Here is a 21,443-nt window from a genome sequence, read left to right as displayed (position 1 = left end):
CGGCTGAGGGTGTCAGATCTTAAGGATGGTTGTGAGCCACCATGTGGTTGCTGGGATTTGAACTCTGGACCTTTGGAAGAGCAGTCGGGTGCTCTTACCTGCTGAGCCATCTCACCAGCCCAAATTTGTTCTTTTTCTTTCAGTTATTTAAGTGTGCGTGCGTGCGTGCGTGCGTAAGTGTGTGCGAGTGAGTGAGTGAGAGCGTGCACTTGAGGGAAAGCACCTGTGTACCGTGTTTATGCAGGTTACCCTGAAGGGTCAGAAGAGGGCATTAGCCGCCCTGCAGCTCAAGTTTCAGATAGTTGTGAGCAGTCATGTGGTTGCTGGGAACTTCATCCCGGTCCTCTGGAAGCATGTGTTACCCTCAGAGCGGCTCTCTGGTCCCCACCTTAGCATTTGAGACAGATCTCCCTCTGCGACCCCATGCTGGCCCCAGACTGAGCGCACTTCCGCCACTTGCTCCTCCTCCTGAATGAGAGGTTGGGATGGCGGCCCCACACCCACACTATCACTGCTTAGTTGTCTGGGGGATGACTTAGGGGACAGTGCGAGCAGCGTGGGGCCTTCCGGGACCTTCAGTCGCTTAGGCTCCACACACAGGTGAAATCTGGCCCTCGGTGGTTGGGAGTTGGTTGGTGTGTGTGGTTTGTCTGTCTGTGCCTCTAAGCGTTTTAACATGCAGAGACTTAGCGCTGTGAAAGACTCGGCAAGGTGAGGTCAAGGTCCTGTGAGCAGGAGGCTCCCTGCAGGACCCTCGCACACCTAGCTCTGCCACCTAGTGCCTCAGTCTCCTCCCTTTGTTTGTTTGACACAGAGTCTCATGTGACCGCTAACCACCTATGTACGTATCCAACGATGACCTTACTCTGTCTCCAGTTCCCAAGTGCTGGGGTGTCAACCTCACTTTCCCCTTACTACAGGTAGCCACACCTCCTGGCAGTGTGCGTCCTGAGTGACATGCACAGGGTCTTACTGTCCTCCCATGGTGGCTTTAAGTGAGCCACTCAGTTAGACAAATGGGGCCCTGCATGGTGTCTAGGGATGTCAGAATCTATAGGTTGCTGGTTGAGGAGTGGACTTCTCACAGACCACCTGTTGAGCAAGCATTTTTTTGTAGTCCAGCTGGGATGGGAGAGAACATGTCACCTCCAGGTACTGTGGCATTGGGGTACCTCTGTGAGGCTGAGGCAGGAGGATCAGAAATTCAAGGTAAACCTGGACTGTGCCCATCTCAGACAAAATCAGGGCAGGGGAGATGGCTCAGTGGGTGGAATGTTGGGGTCTGAGTTCAAGCCCAGCAGCCGGTGGGACACAGAGGCACTATCTGTAACCCAGCACTGGGGTGGAGGGCACCAGAGATCGCCTGGGCACTCCGGCCAGCCAGTCTAGCTTATTTGGCAAGCTCCAGGCCACTGAGAGATGGTGTCTGAAGAAACAAAATGGCCACACACTTGTAACCGCAGCACTCAGGAGGCAGAAGCAGGTGGGTCCCTGTGAGTTTGAGGCCAGCCTAGGCTTCGTAGCAGTTTCCAGGTCAGCCAAGGTGAGACCCTGTCTCAAAAACAAGTGTCGGGCATGGTGGCGCACGCCTTTAATCCCAGCACTCGGGAGGCAGAGGCAGGCGGATTTCTGAGTTCGAGGCCAGCCTGGTCTACAAAGTGAGTTCCAGGACATCCAGGGCTACACAGAGAAACCCTGTCTCAAAAAGCAAGGAAAAACAAAACAAGTGACACTCAAGGCTTGTACAAGCACAAAAACCAATTGGAAGCCATGTCCTCTACTGAGTGAGTTCTCTCTCTAGGCTTGTCCTCCAGCTGGGGTACCCCATCCCTGCCCACAGCTCTGCTCCGGTCTAACTCCAGGAAACCTAGTCTTTGGGCCTCCGCCAGACACCCCCACTGCTCACAGCTCTAGCCTCCAATCACCTGACTTTTATCTGTCCCCACAGATGTTCCCACTACCTGTGGCCAATGGGAAGAGCCGGCCCGCCTCCCTCGCGGGAACCCAGTTTGCAGGCTCAGGTAGGACTGAGGGGCACTTAGGGACTGTGACTGAGATCTGTCTGCTGGGTGTCCCTGTGGAGACTGAGCCCCACTGGACCCATTGGGCTGGGCGAATTGGAACCCAGGCCTCCACGCTTTGTCTGTCCCAACTATGAGGCCCAGGCTGCAGCCTGGCCTCCCCCAGTGATTGGGTGTTGAACAAGTATTAGGCATGTAGTATAACCACTGTCAGTCTGGCTGGCCCGGGACCATGGGGTTAGGATTGCCTAGGAGCCAGAGTATGTCAGATCTTGAGAGAGCAGCCTGCATGGATAGGAGGTGACGACCGTGCGGCAGACCAGCTGGTTCCTTACTCGGCAAGGCTTCTGTGGGGAGGGCAGACTTGGAAGGCCAGTGTGGGTCGGTCGTTCTTGCTTACCCTCCCCGAAAGCAGGGCCATCAGTCACTGCTGTGCTTGTCTTCCCCTTGGCCTGAGGAAGTGGATGGAGGGCCATCTGGGCACTGCCGGAGGCCTGGAAATCCCCCGAGGCTTCCGCCACCCCGGAAGCATCCCCCAATCCGTAATGCCCAGGCTTCCTGCCGCACCAGTGGGTAAGGTCAAGTTGATAGCTACTGTGAGGCAGGTGGAGAGGGCCGCCCTGTTCATAGTGACTGTCTTCCAGTAAGTCCCTTTACCCTTTACCCTTCGTCATCATCAACACCTGTGTGGGAACATGGAGGTGGCCTGGGGATGGCACAGCCTGACAGACCTCTTCCTGCAAGCCTGGCCCAGCAGAACACCCACTGGCTTCTGTCCAGTCTGTCCAGTCTGTCCAGCCTTCCAGACCGCCCTCATCCGCACCTTGGACCCTCGGGTACCAGGCTCGTGTGTGGTCCAGAGAAGCCTAGCAGGTGGCCCTTTTGCCTTGGGGTTGTGTGACCTGTCACAGGGACCATGTTGATTGGCCGTCACGGTCAGTTTAGTTCAGTAGGTGGCACATCTAGAGCTATGTCACCTTGGAGGGGACATCACTTCTACCTGGGTTGCAGAAAGCATATTCACCCCATTCTTGATGATGAAGGCACACAGGAGGGTGTGCAGAGTGGGTCTCCCCAGCCCTGTTGGCACAGGCAGGGCTGGAGCCACCCACTCTGGGGCAATCCCACATAGGACCAAGGAAGGCAGACTTGGTGCTCAACCATGGGCCTGTCATGCTCAGTGAGCTGGCGCCACAGCTTCAGCCCTCCTGCATTTGGTCAGCATTTTTTCTTGAAAACATTTAATTTTGAATCACTCCTGAGTCTCCTGAAAGGCATGGAAACTCATAAAGGACCCAAGTGCCAGCTCCCATGTGACACCCCATGCGTCCATCGACACGCTGTAGACAGCCCCGCCTCACAACGCCTGTCCACCTGTAGTCGTTCCTTACAAAGGAGTTGTGTGACACAGGTCATTTTGCAGGAAGGGTCAAGGGGCTCTGATTCTACTCTCTCTAACATCCTTGACCCCACCCCCATCTCCTGCCGCCCCTGAGGTGGGACTGTCTTGTGAGACAGGGGCCTCAGGAAGGCTCCCCGGAGACCTGTCCGGCTGCCAGCTCTAGGAACTGTGTAGCCCTGGCTGTCCTGGAATTCACTCTGTAGGCCAGGCTGGTCTGCAACTCACAGAGATCCACCTGCCTCCTCAGTGCTGGGATTAAAGGTGTGCGCTACCACTGCCTGGCTAGAAAAGTACATCTTAAGAAGAATTTCTAGCTCCATATTACAGGATGATCTGGGATCGGAGTCTTGGAGTCCCCGTTTCTCACAGATGCAGGGCATGGATGAAGTGGTTACTCCACCAGGAAGCTGAAACTTAGGGTTCCTTCTCACGGAGTAGGGCTGCCCATACCCCACCCCACACAACCCTTGTTGGTTTGTACTCACGCTTTACATAGGAAGGCTTCACTAGCATTTTCATCTCTGGAGTAAAAAGTGGAAGAGCAGGGCATGCTGAGTCAGACAGCAGAAGAACTTGGGGAAGGTTCATACAGCGAAGAAATGCCTCTGAGGGCTTCCTTCTCTAAGAAGCTGTATTGGGGGGTGTCTTTTACTTTATGCATTGCGTGTTTTTCCTGCATGTATATCTGTGTCTCATGTGTGTGTCTAGTAACGACAGTGGCCAGAAGAGGGCATCAGATCCCCTGCATCTGCCTGTGGGTGCTGGGAACTGATCCTGGGGCCTCTGAGTCAAATGTCTGGCCCAAGGGGGTTTATTTTATATTAGTTTGCTTTATTTGGCCACTGGGGACTGAATCAAAAACCACATGGCTGACAGGCGTCACAGTGAGTCTTCTTAGAGTGTCCTCGTATGGTTTCTGTTGCTGCAGTAACCCTGGGAGCAAGAGTAGCTTGGGGCGGAGAGAGTCCATGCTGGAGCAGGGGCTGTGGTGGGGTGCTCTGCTGCTTCCTGTCTTCCTGTGGCTCCCCATAGCTGCTCAGCCTGGTTTCCTAAGGCGCCCAGGACCACCTGCCTGGCGCGGCTGCCAGGAGCTGGGCCTTCCCTGTTGATCACAGTTCACGAAGTGCCCCACAGGCCAACCCTACGGCGGCGGCGTCTTCTCGGTGGAGATTTCTCCTCCCAGATGACCCCGGGTTGCAGAGTCTGACCTCTGCTGTTCTTGTGCCTCTGCGACCTGGTGTTCTTGGTGACTCTTCTTTCTGTGACTATCATGTTGCTCTGTGTGTGCATCTGTGTCAGTGTGCTAGCATCTGTCTGTGTATATCTGGGTGTGTGGGTGTGTGTGTGGGTGTCAATGTGCAGGTGTCTGTGTATCTGGATGTGTCTGTGTGTGTGAGTGTGTGTGTTTGAGTATGTGTGTGTGTGTGAGTGTGCTTGTGTGAGTGTGTGTGCGTGTGTGCTTGCGTCTGTCTGTGCACACCATAAGTTGACAGTGGTGTCTTCTGTAACCACTCTGCGCTGCAGGGTTTGGATTGAAGTCTGTCTTTCCATCTGGCACTCACCTATCCAGCTAAACTGGCCTGCTAGTGGGCCCCGGGGAGCCTCCCTTGCCCACCTTCTCGGGGTTGGGACCCCAAGTTTATGTAGCACTGTGACTGGCTTTTTAGGCAGGTTCTGAGAATCGAACTCAGGTCCTCATGCTTGTGCCAGCGGACATTTCCCAACTGAGCCCTTCCCCGTGCCCACACTTGACTCTATCACATATCCCCTCAGTTGTTAGCATCCCCTGACCTGTCTGGCCACCCAACCCTACTCAAAGGCTTCATCTGTTCCCTCCACTTGACCACTGCATTATTTAGGAGAAGGAAAAAACCCACTCAAGCCCAGTGTGGGTTGTGAGCTGGTCATCTCAGCACTCAGGAGGAGGCCAGCCTGGGCTAGGGGAGCCCTGTGCCTCAAAACAAAAGCAGGGCCATCTGTTCCCATCAGGTGTGACTATTCCCCGGCTGCCAGTAAAGTTGCCTCTGCCTCTGTCTCTTTGTCCTTGTTCCATCTCCTGCGTCTGCCGTATTGATTTTGTGCTGTGGAGTCTGTGCCTTGGAGAATCGATGGCAAACATCGACTCCTATCTACTTTAATCTTGATTCCTCTTCTTAAAGTTCTTATCTTTCTTTCCCGGACTTAAAATCCAAATGTTTGATAGTCTTTGGTTTGATGGGTGTTAGGATGGAGCCCGGGGCCTCAAACAAGCTAGTCCTGCCCTCAGCCCTAGATTTCACTGTGAGGTGAGAACTGATGCTTGCACAGCTCAGAGATGGGGCCTCACCCAGGATCCCCAGGGAGGGCTTGGGGCGTGGTCAGGGGTGGAGCCTCTGCCTAGAATCTCCCTACTGGAGTGCCTAGAGTGTGGTCAGGGTGGCACCGCCCAGAATCCCCCAGTGGGATCTGGGGTTTCAGCTCACTGGTAGAATCCTGGATATGCTGTTCTCTGCTGCAGCATGGGTCAACTTTTTGCTTGGTTCGTTTTGGGTTTTTGAGATGTGTTGTAAAGACGAGGCTGGTCCCAAACTTGCTTTTGACCTCAGTAGTCCTTGGAGGAGCTTGTGGGACAGACGGCAGGTGTTGTTTGAGGGCTTTGTCAGGCTTGACATTGTCTGCTGGACTTGTAACAGTGGCTGACACAGTGCCTGGTGGGGGCTGTGGAGTCAGGGGAGTGCTTTCAGGTGGGTGGCTGGTTAGAAGGCTCAAGCAGAGCTGGTGCTGTGAGCTGATGTCGGAGAGACAGTGTCTTCCACGCCAGGGCAGCTGGTTCTCTCCATGGTGGGCCATATATAAATGTATATAAACAGGTAGTAAGAGTAGCCCTGTCGCTGGGCGGTGGTGGCACACGCCTTTAAGCCCAGCACTTGGGAGGCAGAGGCAGGTGGATTTCTGAGTTCGAGGCCAGCCTGGTCTACAGAGTGAGTTCCAGGACAGCCAGAGCTACACAGGGAAACCCTGTCTTGAAAAACCATTAAAATAACAACAACAACAACAACAACAATAACAATAATAATAATAATAATAATAAAAGAGTATCCCTGTTCTGAATATAGCTGTAGATATATCACACGTGAGCAGAACTGTGTGCCAGTAAAACTTTATTCATAAAAACAAGTCATGGCCAAAGAGCCAACAATCCCATCAGGAGAATAGAACTCCAAGCCTGTGGTCCTCCCCTGACCCGGGCTGGGCTTGATTGACCAAGCTCTGGCTAGGAGTGGACCCTGTGCCTCTTTCCAAGGAGGTGCCTGCTTCTTCCCAACTTAGTGCCTCACCTTGAGGGACAGGAAAAGATTAAGAGAGAAAGAGCGCAAGGGAGCCTGACATCAACGTCTTCTGTTAGAACGTTTTAATTAGTACGCAGTGAAACAGCTATGAATATTCATGTTGGGGTTATTAAGATGCATAATTTATCAGTGGGGCGATTTTAATAACTGTATTAATGGGGTGGGGGAGGGGTCTCCTGAGTTTTGTTATTTATAGAATGGAAAAAGACAGGGTTTGTGCTAGAGAGGCTTGGGGTCTTGTGGAATCCTCAATATTATCAGGCTCTGGAGGAGTGGGGCTGTGTGTGCCGAGTGCAGGGGTCACATGGGCAGACCATTTTGGGTCTGGGCTTCTAAAGTGCCCTGAGTGCTCCTGGGGTTTGCAACCAGTGTGGATGCTGGCACCCTACCCTCCTGAGCCTCATCATAAGTCCTAGTGGAAAGCTAAAATTTTGCGGGTATAGACACCTACAGACTGCACCTAATACTGGAGCGGTTCCTGGAAGCCCCATGGCTGTATCCCAGCCTCCCCACTGCTAACACAGTGGAACTATCAGGAAACAGGAAGGTATAATTGGGGTGAATATTCATGAGATTGGGAGATTAATATGCACAATTATGCAAATTAGATTACAATTGAGCGCGTTGTTCTCCGAGGAGGGGGATGATGAGCACAAAGGTTCACACTCGAGTCTCTGGGGACGCAGGGTCCCGGGCTGTAGGGTGTGAGGGTGAGTGCGGGAGCCCCTGGAGTCTGGGATGGGGACATGGACTCCCCCGTCCAGTTTCACAAATGGAAACCAAGGCACACAGCAGAGCCATACAGCCAGGCTATCAGGGAGGAATAGAAAGTTTGGCCCCTGTGGCCCCTGTGCATGGGGATAGGGCCCAGAAGAAGCAAATTCACTGCAGGTGGAGAAGAGGATTCTAGAGGTGTAGGCCGTTAGCAGCTTGTGAGGAGTGTTGGGGGAGATAAGGGCCCAGCCCTGCCTTACCCCACCCCTCAGGACAAGGTCCTCTGGTCTCCAGGCTGGTTAACTCTCTACCTTCCTCTGAGGCTTCAGGAGCCTGAGCCAGCTGTGCCTCCTCCACATCTGACAGTCTCCGCCTTGCTTACCTGCCCGCTGAGCTGGTCAGCCTCGTCAGGGCCCTGTACCAAGGAGTCACTGCTCCTGAAGTCCTTGAGGCCCTAGGAACCGTTGTTGACCATTTCTGACTCACATGCTCAGCCTTGCATGATCAGACATAGGGTCGAGCAAGAGGCTGGGCCATGGGACAGTAGTGGGGACAGTAGCTGAGGTTTTGACGGGTGAGTAGGAGTCTTCGAGGGGATAGCTGGTGGTCACATTCCGGAGCTACAGCAGCCTTCACGGGGACGGAATCCTAGGCTATGTAGGATGGAGGAGTCTGACCATATTGCTCTTAGGCATATCTGGGTGAAGGAGGAATAAGACTGAACTAGACTGACTTCTCTCTGCCTCCTTCAGGACTGGAGGACCGACCCAGCTCAGGCTCCTGGGGCAACAGTGACCAGAACAGTTCTTCCTTTGACCCTAGCCGGGTAAGGTGCCTGGGCCCTGGGTCTCCTTCCCTGGGCAGGAGTTTTGGAGACAGCGCACAGCACCCTCTGACAGTTGTGCCCAACCACAGTGAGGTGCTTATAGGGCTTAGCCTGGAGCACACGAGTGCGTGGTACCTGCACCTCTCACCCTGGCTGTCTCCCCCAGACATACAGCGAAGGTGCCCACTTCAGTGACTCCCACAGCAGCCTGCCGCCTTCCACATTCCTAGGAGCTGGGCTTGGAGGTGAGTGCGGCCCCCCTGTGCTAATCCCATGAGGGACACGGCACAGCGGGATGGGGAGCACCAGCCATCATGTCAGTAGCCCAGGCTGGGATCAGCAGGCAAGGAGTCAGATGCTGTTTGTCATAATAGGTGCTCGTTAGCCTTGTCTGTGTCCCTGGGCACTGCGGGGACAGTCACCAGGCAGTAGGTCAGGAGGCCTGAAAGGCACGAAGGCAGTCTTTATAACTTAAGAAAATTGCTTCTGCTCCAAGTCCGGAAACGGATAGCGCTGACCCTGGCTCCTTCCACCATGGCCTAACGTGGCCTCTGCAGTTGTGGGCTACATGTTCTCTTTTGGGCTTCCTTTTCCCGCCTCTCTCTCGAGTGTCCTGCCTGAAAGGGTGGCGGGGCCCTCACGCAGTTCCCATAGAGTCCAGCTGTGTCCGTCCCAGCTTGTCTCTGCCCGCCTCCCCGATCCCCAGGGTGGACCCTGTGACAGCACTGAGGTCTGTCAGGGTCAACAGCCTTCAGCATCCAGGCACTTGTGGCAAGTTCAAGGCTAGCCTGGGTTCCATGAAACCCTGCCTCAAAACAAATTAGGGCTGGAGGTTGGCTCGGGTTGAGAGCGCTTGCTGCTCTTGCAGAGGATCCAGGTTCACACCAGGTACCCAACCCACATGGTGGCTGACAACACCCATAACTCCAAGCCCAGGGGATACATAGGATGCCCTCTTAGGCACACACATGGTGTATATACATATATAATGCGGGCAAAATGCTCATACACATGAAATAATAAACCTTAACCGAGAAGAGTAACAGGAACTCTTGCTGGTCAGTTGGTCCCACTGTTGCTAGGGAAAACCTGTGTTCCCTTTCCTGTATCCAGGGGGCACTGGGCAGCCAAGACTTCACAGGCAGGGCTCTGCCAGAGGATCCCCATGTGGGACCCCCACCGTCTGAGGGACGTTCCTGGGCTCTCTTGTGACTTTTTTTCTGTTCCTTGCAGGCAAGGGCAGTGAGCGGAATGCCTATGCCACCTTTGGGAGAGACACCAGTGTTGGTACCTTGAGTCAGGTAAACTGAGGCAGAAGGGCAGAGCTAGCCTGACTTCCACAGTGACTGTAAGGGCCCACGCTGTGCACCAAGGACGGTCACGTTCATGTCACCTCTCAAGTCCCCAAGGAGGCTTCAAACCACTTGAGGAGCAGAGACGGGCAGTGTGGGATATGGGTCTCAAAGCCCTGACCCGGCTGTTACAGGGTATCCTGCAGACAAGGCCCCAGGGTGGACTCTCCCCTTGTGTGATTGTGGCTGTGAAGTGGAGCATGATGGTTGAAGAGAGGGTGTGTCTTGAGGGTTGTGCACACCAGTGAGGCTTGTGGGCCCCGCCTGGCTTGGTGCCAGTGATAACTAAAGCTGGCACTGTAGGGTCTCCATGCAGGGATCGGTACGGTATGACCATGACCATGAGCCTCAGCTTCCTGGTGTCCCCGTTTCTCAGGCTGGCTTCCTGCCAGGTGAGCTGAGCCTCAACAGTCCCGGGCCACTGTCCCCATCGGGCATCAAGAGCAGCTCCCAGTATTACCCCTCATTCCCCAGCAACCCTCGCCGGAGAGCTGCAGATGGTGGCCTGGGTGAGTGAGGGCTGGGGACATGGAGATGCTGGAGGGGCAGTTGTGGTAGAGACTGATGCCTGGGCTGGGCACCAGCCATGAACAGGAGAAAGGCCTGTAGCCAGGCCAAAGTGGGTGCCACTAAGCCTCAGTGGCCACTGGAGTGCTCTCCCCTAGGGCAGCATGAGCTGGGATCATACTAAAGTTAGGGCCACCCATTTGGTAGCCGGATCTGCTGGCCCCAGGGTTGCTGACCAGAGTTATGGGGTGCACTGGCCTGGGACAGCCAGGCTGTCTTGCCCCCACTCCAAGTTCTGTGCAGCCCCTCCCCCAACCCTTCCCCACTCTAAGATGTTTTCTTGCATCTTTGATGTCCCAGTGGGTGGGACCGTGGATTTTTTAGATCTTTTTGATTTTGAGACAGGACCTCTCTATATAGCCATGGCTGTCCTGGAACTCTTTGTAGACCAGGTTGACTTGGAACTCACAGGTATCGCCTGCCTCTGTCTCCTCTGTGCTGGCAGAAAACAGGTTTTTAGTGGCTGCATTAACGAGGCCCCTTAGGTGTCAGGGGTGTGACCACAGCATGGTACGGGGGCCACATGAGGGCATGTGGAGATGGCAGTGGCCAGACCTTCCTCTCCGCTCTTGCTTCCAGCAGATACGCAGCCCAAGAAGGTCCGGAAGGTTCCGCCTGGTCTCCCGTCCTCGGTGAGTGGGACAGTCCTAGAGCCTTTCGCTGCCATGGCTTCCTGGCTTTCCCAGCCAGAGGCTGTGGCCACATCCTGAAGGTGAGCAGGCTTTGAGCTCTGAGGGCTGCTGCAGCCAAATGTGTGTGCTCTCCCTCTGTTCCCCAGGGAAGCCCTTTCTCAGGTCCCACCTCCCTCCCTCCTTTCCTCTAAGCGGGGGTTGCCTGGGGCCTCCTGGGCTGGGGTAGCCAGGTCTTGCCTATTCCTAAGCCACACCCACCTGCCAAGGCTGTAAGTGTCTCCACCCATTGGCTTGGCAGTTGGCAAGTTGCCAACCCCAGCAGATGGTTGCTGGCCTTCAGTGGTTTGTGGCGCCATGTGCCTGTGATTTAATCACGTTAAGAAAGGCAGTATGCTGGATTCTCCACCCTGGATGCCTCCCCCAGCACTTGGGAGGTAAAGGCAGGAGAGCCAAAGTGTCACCTCACATATAAAAGTTTGCCTGCTCCTTCTGTGGCCCGTTTTCCTTTGACACCAGGACTAGGGTGAGCCATGGGGGTGGGTCTGTCCAGAAGTACACATATGGTATGGGAGGCAAAGCTGAGGTCAGACTACCCAGTAGAACCCACTTAAGCTCAGTGAAGTTAGCTCTGCAGCTAGCTCAGACTTGCTGTCTGTTCCTCTGCCAAAGCAGACATGAGCAGCCGATCCCCTCCTGAGTCATTGAGACATTGGTGGCAGATCCCCGCTCTGTTACTTCAAGCTGTCAGAGTTCCAGCCAGTGCTAGCTGGTCAGGGTCAGTGCTGTGGTGCCCTCTGTGCCTTCTCTGCTGTGGGGGGCACCAGGACCATGCTGGGATTCTGACTCTGTGGCCCAGGGTCCTGTTGCCACAGGACAGGGAGGTCCCCCCCCGCACTGCTAAATGCTAAACAAGGACCAGTAGAGCTGAACACTGGAGGTGGGGCTTTGAGGACTTACTAGGAGTTTGCTACTTGAGGTAGGCCACGGGGTTCCGGAGAGGCAGAAGCAGCATCTCAGAGGTAGTGACGGGACGGACGTTAGGTCTCCAGTACCTCCAGGGCCTGGACATGGAGCCGCCTGTCCCCCCGCCATTGGCCTGACTGTCTCCTCCTGCTGCAGGTGTATCCACCCAGCTCAGGTGACAGCTACAGCAGGGATGCTGCAGCCTACCCCTCCGCCAAGACCCCCAGCAGCGCTTACCCCTCCCCCTTCTACGTGGCAGGTGCGTGGGGCTCCCTGGGGGACTCTGCGGGGCCAGGGTCTCTTGTCTCACAACCCCCCTCTACACAGATGGCAGCCTGCACCCCTCAGCTGAGCTCTGGAGTACGCCTAGCCAGGTGGGCTTTGGGCCCATGCTAGGTGACGGCTCGTCCCCTCTGCCCCTCGCACCGGGCAGCAGCTCCGTGGGCAGTGGTACCTTTGGGGGCCTCCAGCAGCAGGATCGCATGGTAGGTGCCATGGTTGGGGACCCAGGCCCTTGTCCTGCACGCCCCTCCACCTGACCTGCCCTTTGCCGACTGATCTTCCCCTCAGGGCTACCAGCTGCATGGATCTGCTGAGGTCAATGGCTCGCTCCCAGCTGTATCCAGCTTTCCGGCTGCCCCTGGCACTTACAGTGGGACTTCCGGCCACACGCCCCCCGTGAGCGGGGCCGCAGCTGAAAGCCTCCTAGGTTAGCCTACACCTGGGGTCTGCTGGGCCTGGCAGGGACCCATGGGGCAGGCAGGCATCAGCGCTCCATGGAAAGGGTCAGCTGCTGAGCCCTGGAGCCAGAGGGCGTGGTCAGTGTCTGAGCCAGCTTGACCTTGGTACAAGGTTTTCCACTTCATTTTTGGGGTAAACTGAGGCAGAAAGGAATTCTTGTTCACCTGGGAGGCAGATGTCAGTGTTAGGCAACACCGGGATACAGGTGTCTTGAGTGGATAGGGAGGTGGGGCACAGTAATGGTGGCACACAGCATTAGGGCTTTCCTCTCCCCCACAGGCACCCGAGGGACTACAGCCAGCAGCTCAGGGGATGCTCTTGGGAAGGCGCTGGCCTCGGTGAGCAGGGGCCTGGGCAGTGGCAGTGGGGGGACTTCCAGTAGCCTCCTCGTGGCCCTGATTGCCCGTCTTTCTGTCTGTACCACCGCAGATCTACTCCCCGGATCACTCCAGCAATAATTTCTCGCCCAGCCCCTCAACGCCTGTGGGTTCACCCCAGGGCCTGCCAGGTGTGTGGGTGATGGGCATGGGCTCATGCATTACCTCGGGGCTGTCCCCAGTCTAAAGGGCTGGCCAGGTAGTGAGAGGTGGCCTCTGAGGGAGGCGGGCTCAGCTCAGGCGTGCTCCTCCAGGGCGGGTGTTGCGGGTCATTGGTGACGAGCAAAGGAAAACAGGGCTGGGGGCCTCTAGGCCTGGGAGGTCAGGGGTGACAGTAACCTGCTCTGCCTGGCATGGTGGCACAGGACTGTGATCCTAGCCCTCCGGAGGCACAGGCAGATGGATCTCTCTGAGCGGAGGCCAGCCTGGTCTACAGAGCAAGTCCCACACCAGTCCTCAGCTTGACCTGTCTGGTCCTCTCTGGAGCTACCTGTTGTTTAAGTTTGGAGCAGTGAGCCCAGGCAAGGAGGGACGGAGAGAAACTGCCCTTGAAGCCTCCCCTACTGTGCAGGCTCCTTGTGCCAGGGATGGCTCCTCTAGGATCAGGGGTAGTGAGTGTTCAGTCAGGAAAGAGGGCGCTTGGAAGGTTGAGCAGTGTCTGGTGTTTGGGCTGAGCCAAGCCTCTGAGGGCATCTACCTGTGGGTCAGCTCCCCTCCTGTCCCCACTGCCTGTCTTCCCACTCGTGCCTTTCCTTCTCCAGGGACATCACAGTGGCCCCGGGCAGGAGCGCCCAGTGCCTTATCTCCCAGCTACGATGCAGGTCTCCATGGCCTGGTGAGTGTCCCCTCCCTGCTGTCCAGGGCACCAGGCGCTATTCTGTCCCACCACCGTTGCTCCGTGAAGCCTCCCTGGGAGAGAAGTCCATTCAGTCCCTGTCTCGGGGTGGCTTCCGGACAGAGGAGGCCTTGAGTCCCAGGAAGCACAGGCTTTAAGGAGGGGCAGGGACAAGTGGCCTGCTGCTGCGCTGGCTGGGGCTCAGTGGGCAGAGTGCCTGCTGGTGTGTGCCAAGCCCTGGGTCCCCTCACCAGCACTGCAGAAACTTGACGCTGGCTGATGACATCAGTCTGTCGTCTCTGTGCTTGGGAGGTGGAGGCAGGGGGATTAGGAGGAGTTAAAAGTGCCTTCAGAAGCAAGGCAAGGGGATCACACGTTTGAGTAGGCCACAGTGGGATGTCCTGTGTGAAGCGAATAACGGTGCAGATGTGCACATGCGTGTGCGCATGTGTGTGCGTGCCCCTCAGTGCCTGCCCTGCCCTCTCACAGCAGAGCAAGATGGAGGACCGCTTGGACGAGGCCATCCATGTCCTTCGAAGCCACGCTGTTGGCACCGCTAGCGATCTCCACGGACTTCTGCCTGGCCATGGTGCACTGAACACGGGCTTCACAGGCCCCATGTCACTGGGCGGGCGGCATGCGGGCCTGGTGAGTATCGGCTTGGGTCAGGGAATGGTGACATTTAGGGACTCCAGCCACCCTGATATGTCCTTCTCCTCTGTAGGTTGGGGGAAGCCATCCTGAGGAGGGCCTCACAAGTGGGGCTGGTCTTTTGCATAACCATGCCAGCCTCCCCAGCCAGCCCAGCTCCCTCCCTGACCTCTCACAGAGGCCTCCCGACTCCTATAGTGGTAAGTCCCAGTCCTTGTTGCAGAGAGGGGGAGGACATGAGTGTCCCTCAGGGCTGAAGAGTGACTTAATCCATACTTGATCTGCTGAAGCACGAGGACCTGAACCGGATTGAACTGGATGCCCTAGAGCCTGTGTAAAATGCACAGATGTGTGCCTGGGCATCCGTGCTGGGCATGCAGGGACAGGCTGGCTCACAGGCCAGGATGCTGCACTTGGCAAGCCCCAGGTTCCCGGGAGCCCCTGCCTCAAAACTGAAGGCTGATGTTGGGAGCCAAGATTGGTGCTTCTCACATGAGTGTGCTGGCCTGAGTTTATACCTCATGGTCCACATTAAAAGGGAGAGCGTGGCAGCCAGGGTGTGGAACCCAGCACTGAGAACCCAGAGGCAGGAGGATTCTTGGAGCTGGCAGCCAGCTTTGCTGAAAATCTCTGTGTTTCCGGGATAAGTGTGACAAGAACAGGACACTTGACATCTTTCCCTGGTCTCTGCCTGCTCTCTGAGCGTACACACACACACACACACACACACACACACACACACACACACACACTTGCAACCAAGAGCCTTTAGGTAGATGGACTGTTCAGATCCTCACTACAGCCTACAATCTTGGGGTAATTTATTTATTTATCGTGTGCTGATTTGTTTGGGGAACTCTGAGGCACAAGGCAGGACCCCGGATCCCAGCAAAGTAGAGCGCTTGCTCCTCACATGAGGGCTCAGGACAGGCGCGTTCCCATAGGGGATGCAGCGGTTGCGGGGATGTTAGGCCAGCAGGATGTAGCTGTGCAGGCCCAGCACGTGTGGAAAGGAATAGAACAGGGAGTCCGAGATTCAGAGGAGCCTCCAGCAAGGAGGCAGCCTGTGCAAAGGCCTGTGGGCAGAGCAGAGCCCTCGCAGGGAGAATGAGAGGGCGGAAGAGATGGAGGAAGCTCTGACAGGCCAGTATGCAGTGGCCCTGTGGGGAACATTTTGCCAGCAGAGAGAAGGGCAGGATGTCCCGCCTCCACACCCTCAGGTGAGGCTGGGAGCCTAGGGCTAGCACTAGCTGTGTTAGGGGGTCTGTGGATTGGGCATGGGTGAGACTAAAGATGACGTCCACAGAGGAAGACCCAGTCCCACATGGTGTCCACTGTGTGTGATCTTATGCAGGTCTCCATCAGCTCTTAATCCCTAGGCTGTGTCCGCACTCTGAGTTGTGCCTGTTGTATTTCAATGTTTGTTGTGGACATTTTCTAGGCAGTTCTTGTTATTGATGTTTAACACAATTTCTCAGGTAGCCCAGGCTGACTTTGGAATGACCTTGAACTTCTGGTCTCTAGCTTTGGCCTCCAAAGTCCAGGGTTGATGCGTGTGCCAACAACCAGGTTTATGATTTTCAGATTTTTTTTAGACAACCTCACTGTGTATCACAGGCTGGTCTTGAACTCACAACCTTTACCTCAGCCTCCCAGTGCTGGGGTGACAGATGTGTTCTTGTACCAGTCCACAGACTCACCTGCCTCTGCCTCCCAAGTGCTGGGATTAAAGGCGTGCGCTACCAGTGGACAGCTGTTCCCCTAGTTTTAAAACTTGTGTGTTTGCCATTTTCAAACAGAGTAGGTTCTTCTGTCTGCAGTTGCTGGTCCTGTGAAGGGTCCAGTGTGACTTCAGTGTCAGGCAGGGAGCCTCAGTGGGGGTGAGTGAAGTAGGGAGCCAGCTCCCTGTTGGGGGCAGCCATCCAGCCTGCCTCTCTTGCTTTGTTTGGAGCTGCGTCCTGGCACAGGGCCCCTCATCCCTGGCTTGTTTCAGGACTCGGGAGGGCAGGCGCCACAGCGGGTGCCAGTGAGATCAAGCGGGAGGAAAAAGAGGATGAGGAAATCGCATCAGTGGCCGACGCCGAGGAGGACAAGAAGGACCTGAAGGTCCCACGCACACGCACCAGGTGCCAAACCCCACCCCTTGGGCCATACACGCACACATCACATGTTACACACACACACACATCACACGTGCACACAGACCCCGGGAGGCCCTGCAGGCCACCACATCACCTCACTGTCTCCCTCTGGCCCCTGGCTCCCCTCCCCCATAGCCCAGACGAGGACGAGGACGACCTTCTCCCCCCAGAGCAGAAGGCGGAGCGGGAGAAGGAGCGCCGGGTGGCCAATAATGCCCGAGAGCGCCTGCGGGTCCGCGACATCAATGAGGCCTTTAAGGAGCTCGGCCGCATGTGCCAGCTGCACCTCAGCAGCGAGAAGCCGCAGACCAAACTGCTCATCCTGCACCAGGCCGTGGCCGTCATCCTCAGCCTGGAGCAGCAGGTGCGAGGTCAGTGGGCGGCCCGCGCCCCGCGCCTCCGCGATGCTCCTTCCTTGCTGCCCAAGCCAGAGCAGTAACAGTCCCTCACTGACCTGTCCTTGCACCCCTCCTGCAGACAGGAGGTTCCCTGCACTCGCTGCTCTCTGAACTGACTGTCCCTGCCCAGTTTGCCACACTGTGGCCCTATGACCAGTTCTGCCTCACACTGACTGTCCCCATCCACACTGGCTGTCCCCACCCACACTGTCCCCATCCACAGTGACTATCCCCATCCACAGTGACTATCCCCACTCTGACTGTCCCCATCCTCAGTGACTGTCCCCATGCTCATTACCTGACATCACATTTACCTTCTTCCACACCAGCTGTTCCTTACACCTACACTGTCTCTGCACTGTCCCACAGGTTGTTTTTCTTCTGTTCACTCTCTAGGTCGACTGTCCCCTCCCCATCTGTCCCCGTTCCCCCACTACCCCCCTGACCTCCTTCATACCTACTGGCCCCAGTGCTGACTGACTGACCTCCTTCCTACCTTGCTGATCCTGGGCCTGCCTCTGACAGGCCTGGAGTCTGCCACACTGGCCTCACTGGCCTGAGGACTTCAACCACGACTCTTCCCATCCCCAGGCTCTTGCCAGCCCAGCCCTAGCCCAGAGCCCAGAGGTGCTAGCTGATGTCTAAGCCACCATCATTGTTCAACTTAGAAGGCTCCCTATCCCACAGTAGCTTCTCCCTGACTCAGTTTCCCCATCTGATGGTGTTAATCCACCTGTCCCAGGGCAGATGAGGGAGGACAACAGCCCGGACCCCGCTGCTTCCTTAACCTGCACTCGCCCTGGCCTGCCTGCCTGCCTGCCTGCCTTTAACCCTTTCTCTCCTGCAGCATGGTGTGATCTGCACAGCCACCCACTCTCCCCTTGACTCCAAGGTCTCTATGGTGGCTGAGTGCACAGCCCACCCTGTGTCTCCCAAGCCCGTCTATCTGCTGTCTGTGTTTCATGCTGTCCCCTTTACCCTGGCTGTCCCCTGGCTTTGCTTGCCACCACCGCCCCTCACCTCGCACCTGCCGCCCTTTGGACAGGGCTGACTGCACCGTGACCTAGGGGGCCTTTTGTCCCATAAGGCCATGCAGGGACTAAAGGGAAGGAAAAGGCCCCCTGGGCACACAGCCTTCGGTGCCCACATGCAGTTTGGTCTGTGCGCTTGTCCTGAGGTCTGGGGCCACTGCCGCCGCCTAGAAGGATCTGATAGGTTCAAGGGTGGCCTGAGACAGAAGTAGCGAGGGGCGTGGTGCTGGGCCTCAGCTGGATAGCAGAAGGCTCAGCACAGGGGAGGGGCCTGGCTCAGCCTGTGACCATAGGTAGCGACAGTATTACCCTTGAGTTTGGTCATTTGGAGCCACTGTCATGAGTGTCCATCACAGTGGAGGACATAGGTCCCTGGGCCTAGGAGTCGATGCTCCTGGCCCAGCTAGGGTGACTGGCTCTGGGGTGCAGGGCTCAGGTCTGAGTGCTGTTTGTGTCCATGAGCTCTGGCTCAGGGTCCAAGCTTTAGCTTCTGCCTTATAGGGCAGCACAGCCCTGAATCTATTACCTGAGCCATGAGCAGGGACAGCAAGAAACTAGTCAGCAGGGACAGGGATAACTGAGGCCCCACTGCCCTCTAAGGCTCTGCCTCCCTCTGTACATGCTGGGAGACAGTGAGGCCTTTGTCCTTCCCAGAGTGACCACCTGGCCTCCCGGAGACATGGTCTAAGGACACACATACAGGCAGATGCCCATAGGGGTGTGTCACCTGCACAAGGCACAGTTGTCCACACTGCAGAGCTGTTGTGTACATTGGCTGCCACTCACAACACCCATTACAGCACCACACCACCACCACCACCAAGTCACCCATGACACCCTTTCTACCCTCACACATTACACATAGCACGCAGTGGCCCGGCCCCCGCTGACGGAGGCTCGGTGCTGTGACCCAGCAGTACAGATGAGGTGCTGTCCCTGGAGGAGAAGGACCTGAGGGACCGGGAGAGGCGTATGGCCAATAACGCTCGGGAGCGGGTGCGCGTGCGGGACATTAACGAGGCCTTCCGGGAGCTGGGCCGCATGTGCCAGCTGCACCTCAAGTCGGATAAGGCGCAGACCAAGCTGCTCATCCTGCAGCAGGCGGTGCAGGTCATCCTGGGCCTGGAGCAGCAGGTGCGAGGTAGGCTGCGCCCGCCCCGTCTGTTCCATCCTTTGCCACTGCTGGCCAGGGTGGCCACCGCACAGCCCCACCCCTCTCTGTCCCCACCTGAGGACCGTCTCCCACTGCTCTCTCCTTCCCCACTCTCCCAGAACGCAACCTGAACCCCAAAGCAGCTTGCTTGAAGCGGCGGGAGGAGGAGAAGGTGTCTGGCGTGGTCGGGGACCCACAGCTGGCCCTGTCAGCCGCCCACCCGGGCCTGGGTGAGGCCCACAACCCAGCCGGGCACCTGTGAGCCGTCACAGCGTCTTCGTTGGACCAGGGACCACCATATCTCTGCCCGGGGTGCACCAGGACCGTTCTGGATGAGACAGGTCTCCATCGAGGCGTGGGCAGAGAAGGGTTCTGGGGACACTTCAGGGCCTGGGGAGGGTGGCCCCAGTGACCAAGCTGAAGAGAGTTCCCGCCTCTCGGTTAACCAGAACTGGAAACAAGCAGCTTGCTCCCTTGTCAGAAAGGAAAGAAAGATGCCTTAACTATGTAAGACGGAAGAGTCGGACCGTGCCCTGGCAGGGCGGCCTGGGACTGGCTTCTACTTCAGAGCCACCAGCACATCGTGCCTAAGCATTTTTCGTTTTTTTAAAAAGGAGAATAAAGGAACATTAGTTTTCAGATTTTTTTTTTTAAGTGTAGACAAAAGTTAGCAAGAACGAGGCCTTCCGTGTCTTTTTTTTTCCCCTTAGCTTTTTTTCCATATGTTTTGTAAGCAACAAATTTTTGTATAAAAGTCTCATGTCTGTTCCTGTTTCTAGAATTTATCGTCATATTTCATGGTCTACAAGGTTATTAAAGCAGCATTCAAAAGACCCAGTGTTGATCTAAGGGTCACCCCTACCCTGAGGCCTGGCACAAGATCTAGATGCCTCATGCCCCTTCCCCTTCCCATGGCACATGGCCTTCCCAGGGCCTGCATGTGTTCCTTGGCTAAACAATGCCCTCTGCCCCTCATGTGAAGTGGGCTGTCCTCATGGTCCTCAATACTTGGGTGTCGTGCATTAGGGGGCCTCTAAAACAGTTGCTAGAATGATGTGTATGTGTGTGCGCTCAAGGGTAAGGGTATTAGAATGGCTTACAGGCCGTGACCTGGGTATTCTTAACAGATACTGAGCAACTGTCTCCAGGAATCCTGTAGTTGCTCAGTGTCCCAGCAGTCCCGATCGGTGCTGGAGTCCTGTAGGATTCCCAGGGGATGCTGGCCTTTGGTCTGCACTGGACTCCTGAAGAGCAGGCTTCTGACACCAGCGAGGGAGAGCCTCGGCAGCAAGGCGGATGAACCTGCCAGCGAGAGAGGGCAGGCAGGCAAAAGCAAAAGCATACTCCTTCCATGCCCTCCTATGTGGTTTGCCACCGGGAAGGAGTGGTGCAGGTTTAGGGGGGTCCTGGCATGAGACTCCCCGCAGGTGTGCCCAGCGGCTTGGGTGAGTTGATCCCAGCTGTAAAGCTGGGTCATCAGGCTCAGCACACAAGCCTGTGCTCCCATTGCTGCCTTCTACATTCTCATCTGTACACTGGTCCCTGGGTCCCTTCCCAAGTATTATCCCCGTGTCTCAGATCCCAGTGACATCCTAGTCTCTTGGTAGGATAATTGTGAGGCCACCAGGACCCACCACAACCCTGTTCATGCCCGTTCCATGCTGACCTCTGTCCTCACAAGCTACTCTTCGTGAAACACCTCAAAAATCTCCAGTGAGGGAGATTTTGTTCGGAACCATGGTAACGCCTTGTTGTGGCAAATAAGCTATTTACCACTTTGGCTCGGGGACCTGGCACTTCTGGAAGCCATGGGATGAACAGTTGGAATGATTACAAGACTGCCCTGCCTTATCCCTGCTTCAGTGGCGAACAGGCAGGAGAGTGCGGGATCACCCAGACTTCCAGGCTTTTGGGACTTGACCTGTCCTGGGCCCAAGCGGCTGTGAGTCCCTATGTCCCAGGAGGTCCCTTAGGCCTTCTCTATGCACACTACTGCCCAGCTGCAAGGCCAAGGAGATGGACTCAGATTGTAGTTCAGTTGGGGTCACCTAGTGTATATGCATGACGCCCTGGGGTATATGGCCACCCTCTGACAGTCTCTGTCTTCCTGAGCTAGAGTTACAGAAGTGTAGCTACATCTCTGAAGTTGGGTCCTTGGGCGCCGTGCCGCTGAGGCCCTCTACCTTACAGTCTTTAAGGTTGCACTGTGTGTGCTTGGCCTGTAGCTTGCTATGCTGTCACGGCTGGTATTAAACTCAGCTCCAGGTCCGTCAGTCTCCCAGTGTGCTAAGCATTAAACATGTGGCCACC

At 56.2% G+C, this 21,443-nt stretch overlaps 1 protein-coding gene across 10 annotated transcripts in view; it reads left to right on the top strand.

Moving 5' to 3' along the window:
- The window catches only part of Tcf3 (transcription factor 3), a 24,199-nt gene extending 4,285 nt beyond the window's left edge, over window positions 1-19,914 (top strand). Inside the window, exons 3-19 of one of the 10 annotated variants that reach the window (XM_021204388.1) lie at window positions 1,949-2,021; window positions 8,219-8,292; window positions 8,459-8,537; window positions 9,526-9,593; window positions 10,021-10,153; window positions 10,794-10,843; window positions 11,963-12,065; window positions 12,134-12,291; window positions 12,377-12,515; window positions 12,827-12,885; window positions 12,977-13,055; window positions 13,686-13,759; window positions 14,252-14,407; window positions 14,484-14,610; window positions 16,404-16,536; window positions 18,895-19,121; window positions 19,253-19,914. In XM_021204388.1, the coding sequence (XP_021060047.1) occupies window positions 1,949-2,021; window positions 8,219-8,292; window positions 8,459-8,537; window positions 9,526-9,593; window positions 10,021-10,153; window positions 10,794-10,843; window positions 11,963-12,065; window positions 12,134-12,291; window positions 12,377-12,515; window positions 12,827-12,885; window positions 12,977-13,055; window positions 13,686-13,759; window positions 14,252-14,407; window positions 14,484-14,610; window positions 16,404-16,536; window positions 18,895-19,121; window positions 19,253-19,395 (1,875 nt within the window). In that variant the 3' untranslated portion in view covers window positions 19,396-19,914. Of the gene's footprint in view, window positions 1-1,948; window positions 2,022-8,218; window positions 8,293-8,458; window positions 8,538-9,525; window positions 9,594-10,020; window positions 10,154-10,790; window positions 10,844-11,962; window positions 12,066-12,133; window positions 12,292-12,376; window positions 12,516-12,826; window positions 12,886-12,976; window positions 13,056-13,685; window positions 13,760-14,248; window positions 14,408-14,483; window positions 14,611-16,403; window positions 16,537-16,686; window positions 16,923-18,894; window positions 19,122-19,252 lie in introns of all 10 variants that reach the window. The other 9 variants (XM_021204383.1, XM_021204389.1, XM_021204385.1 and 6 more) reach the window with 9 other exon arrangements.
- Window positions 19,915-21,443: the final 1,529 nt, after the last annotated feature.

This window comes from Mus pahari, chromosome 9 (assembly GCF_900095145.1).
Source record: "Mus pahari chromosome 9, PAHARI_EIJ_v1.1, whole genome shotgun sequence".
Classification (NCBI taxonomy): Eukaryota; Metazoa; Chordata; class Mammalia; order Rodentia; family Muridae; genus Mus; species Mus pahari.
Note: the sequence above shows the minus strand (reverse complement) of the source record. Positions and strands in the feature narration are given on the sequence as shown.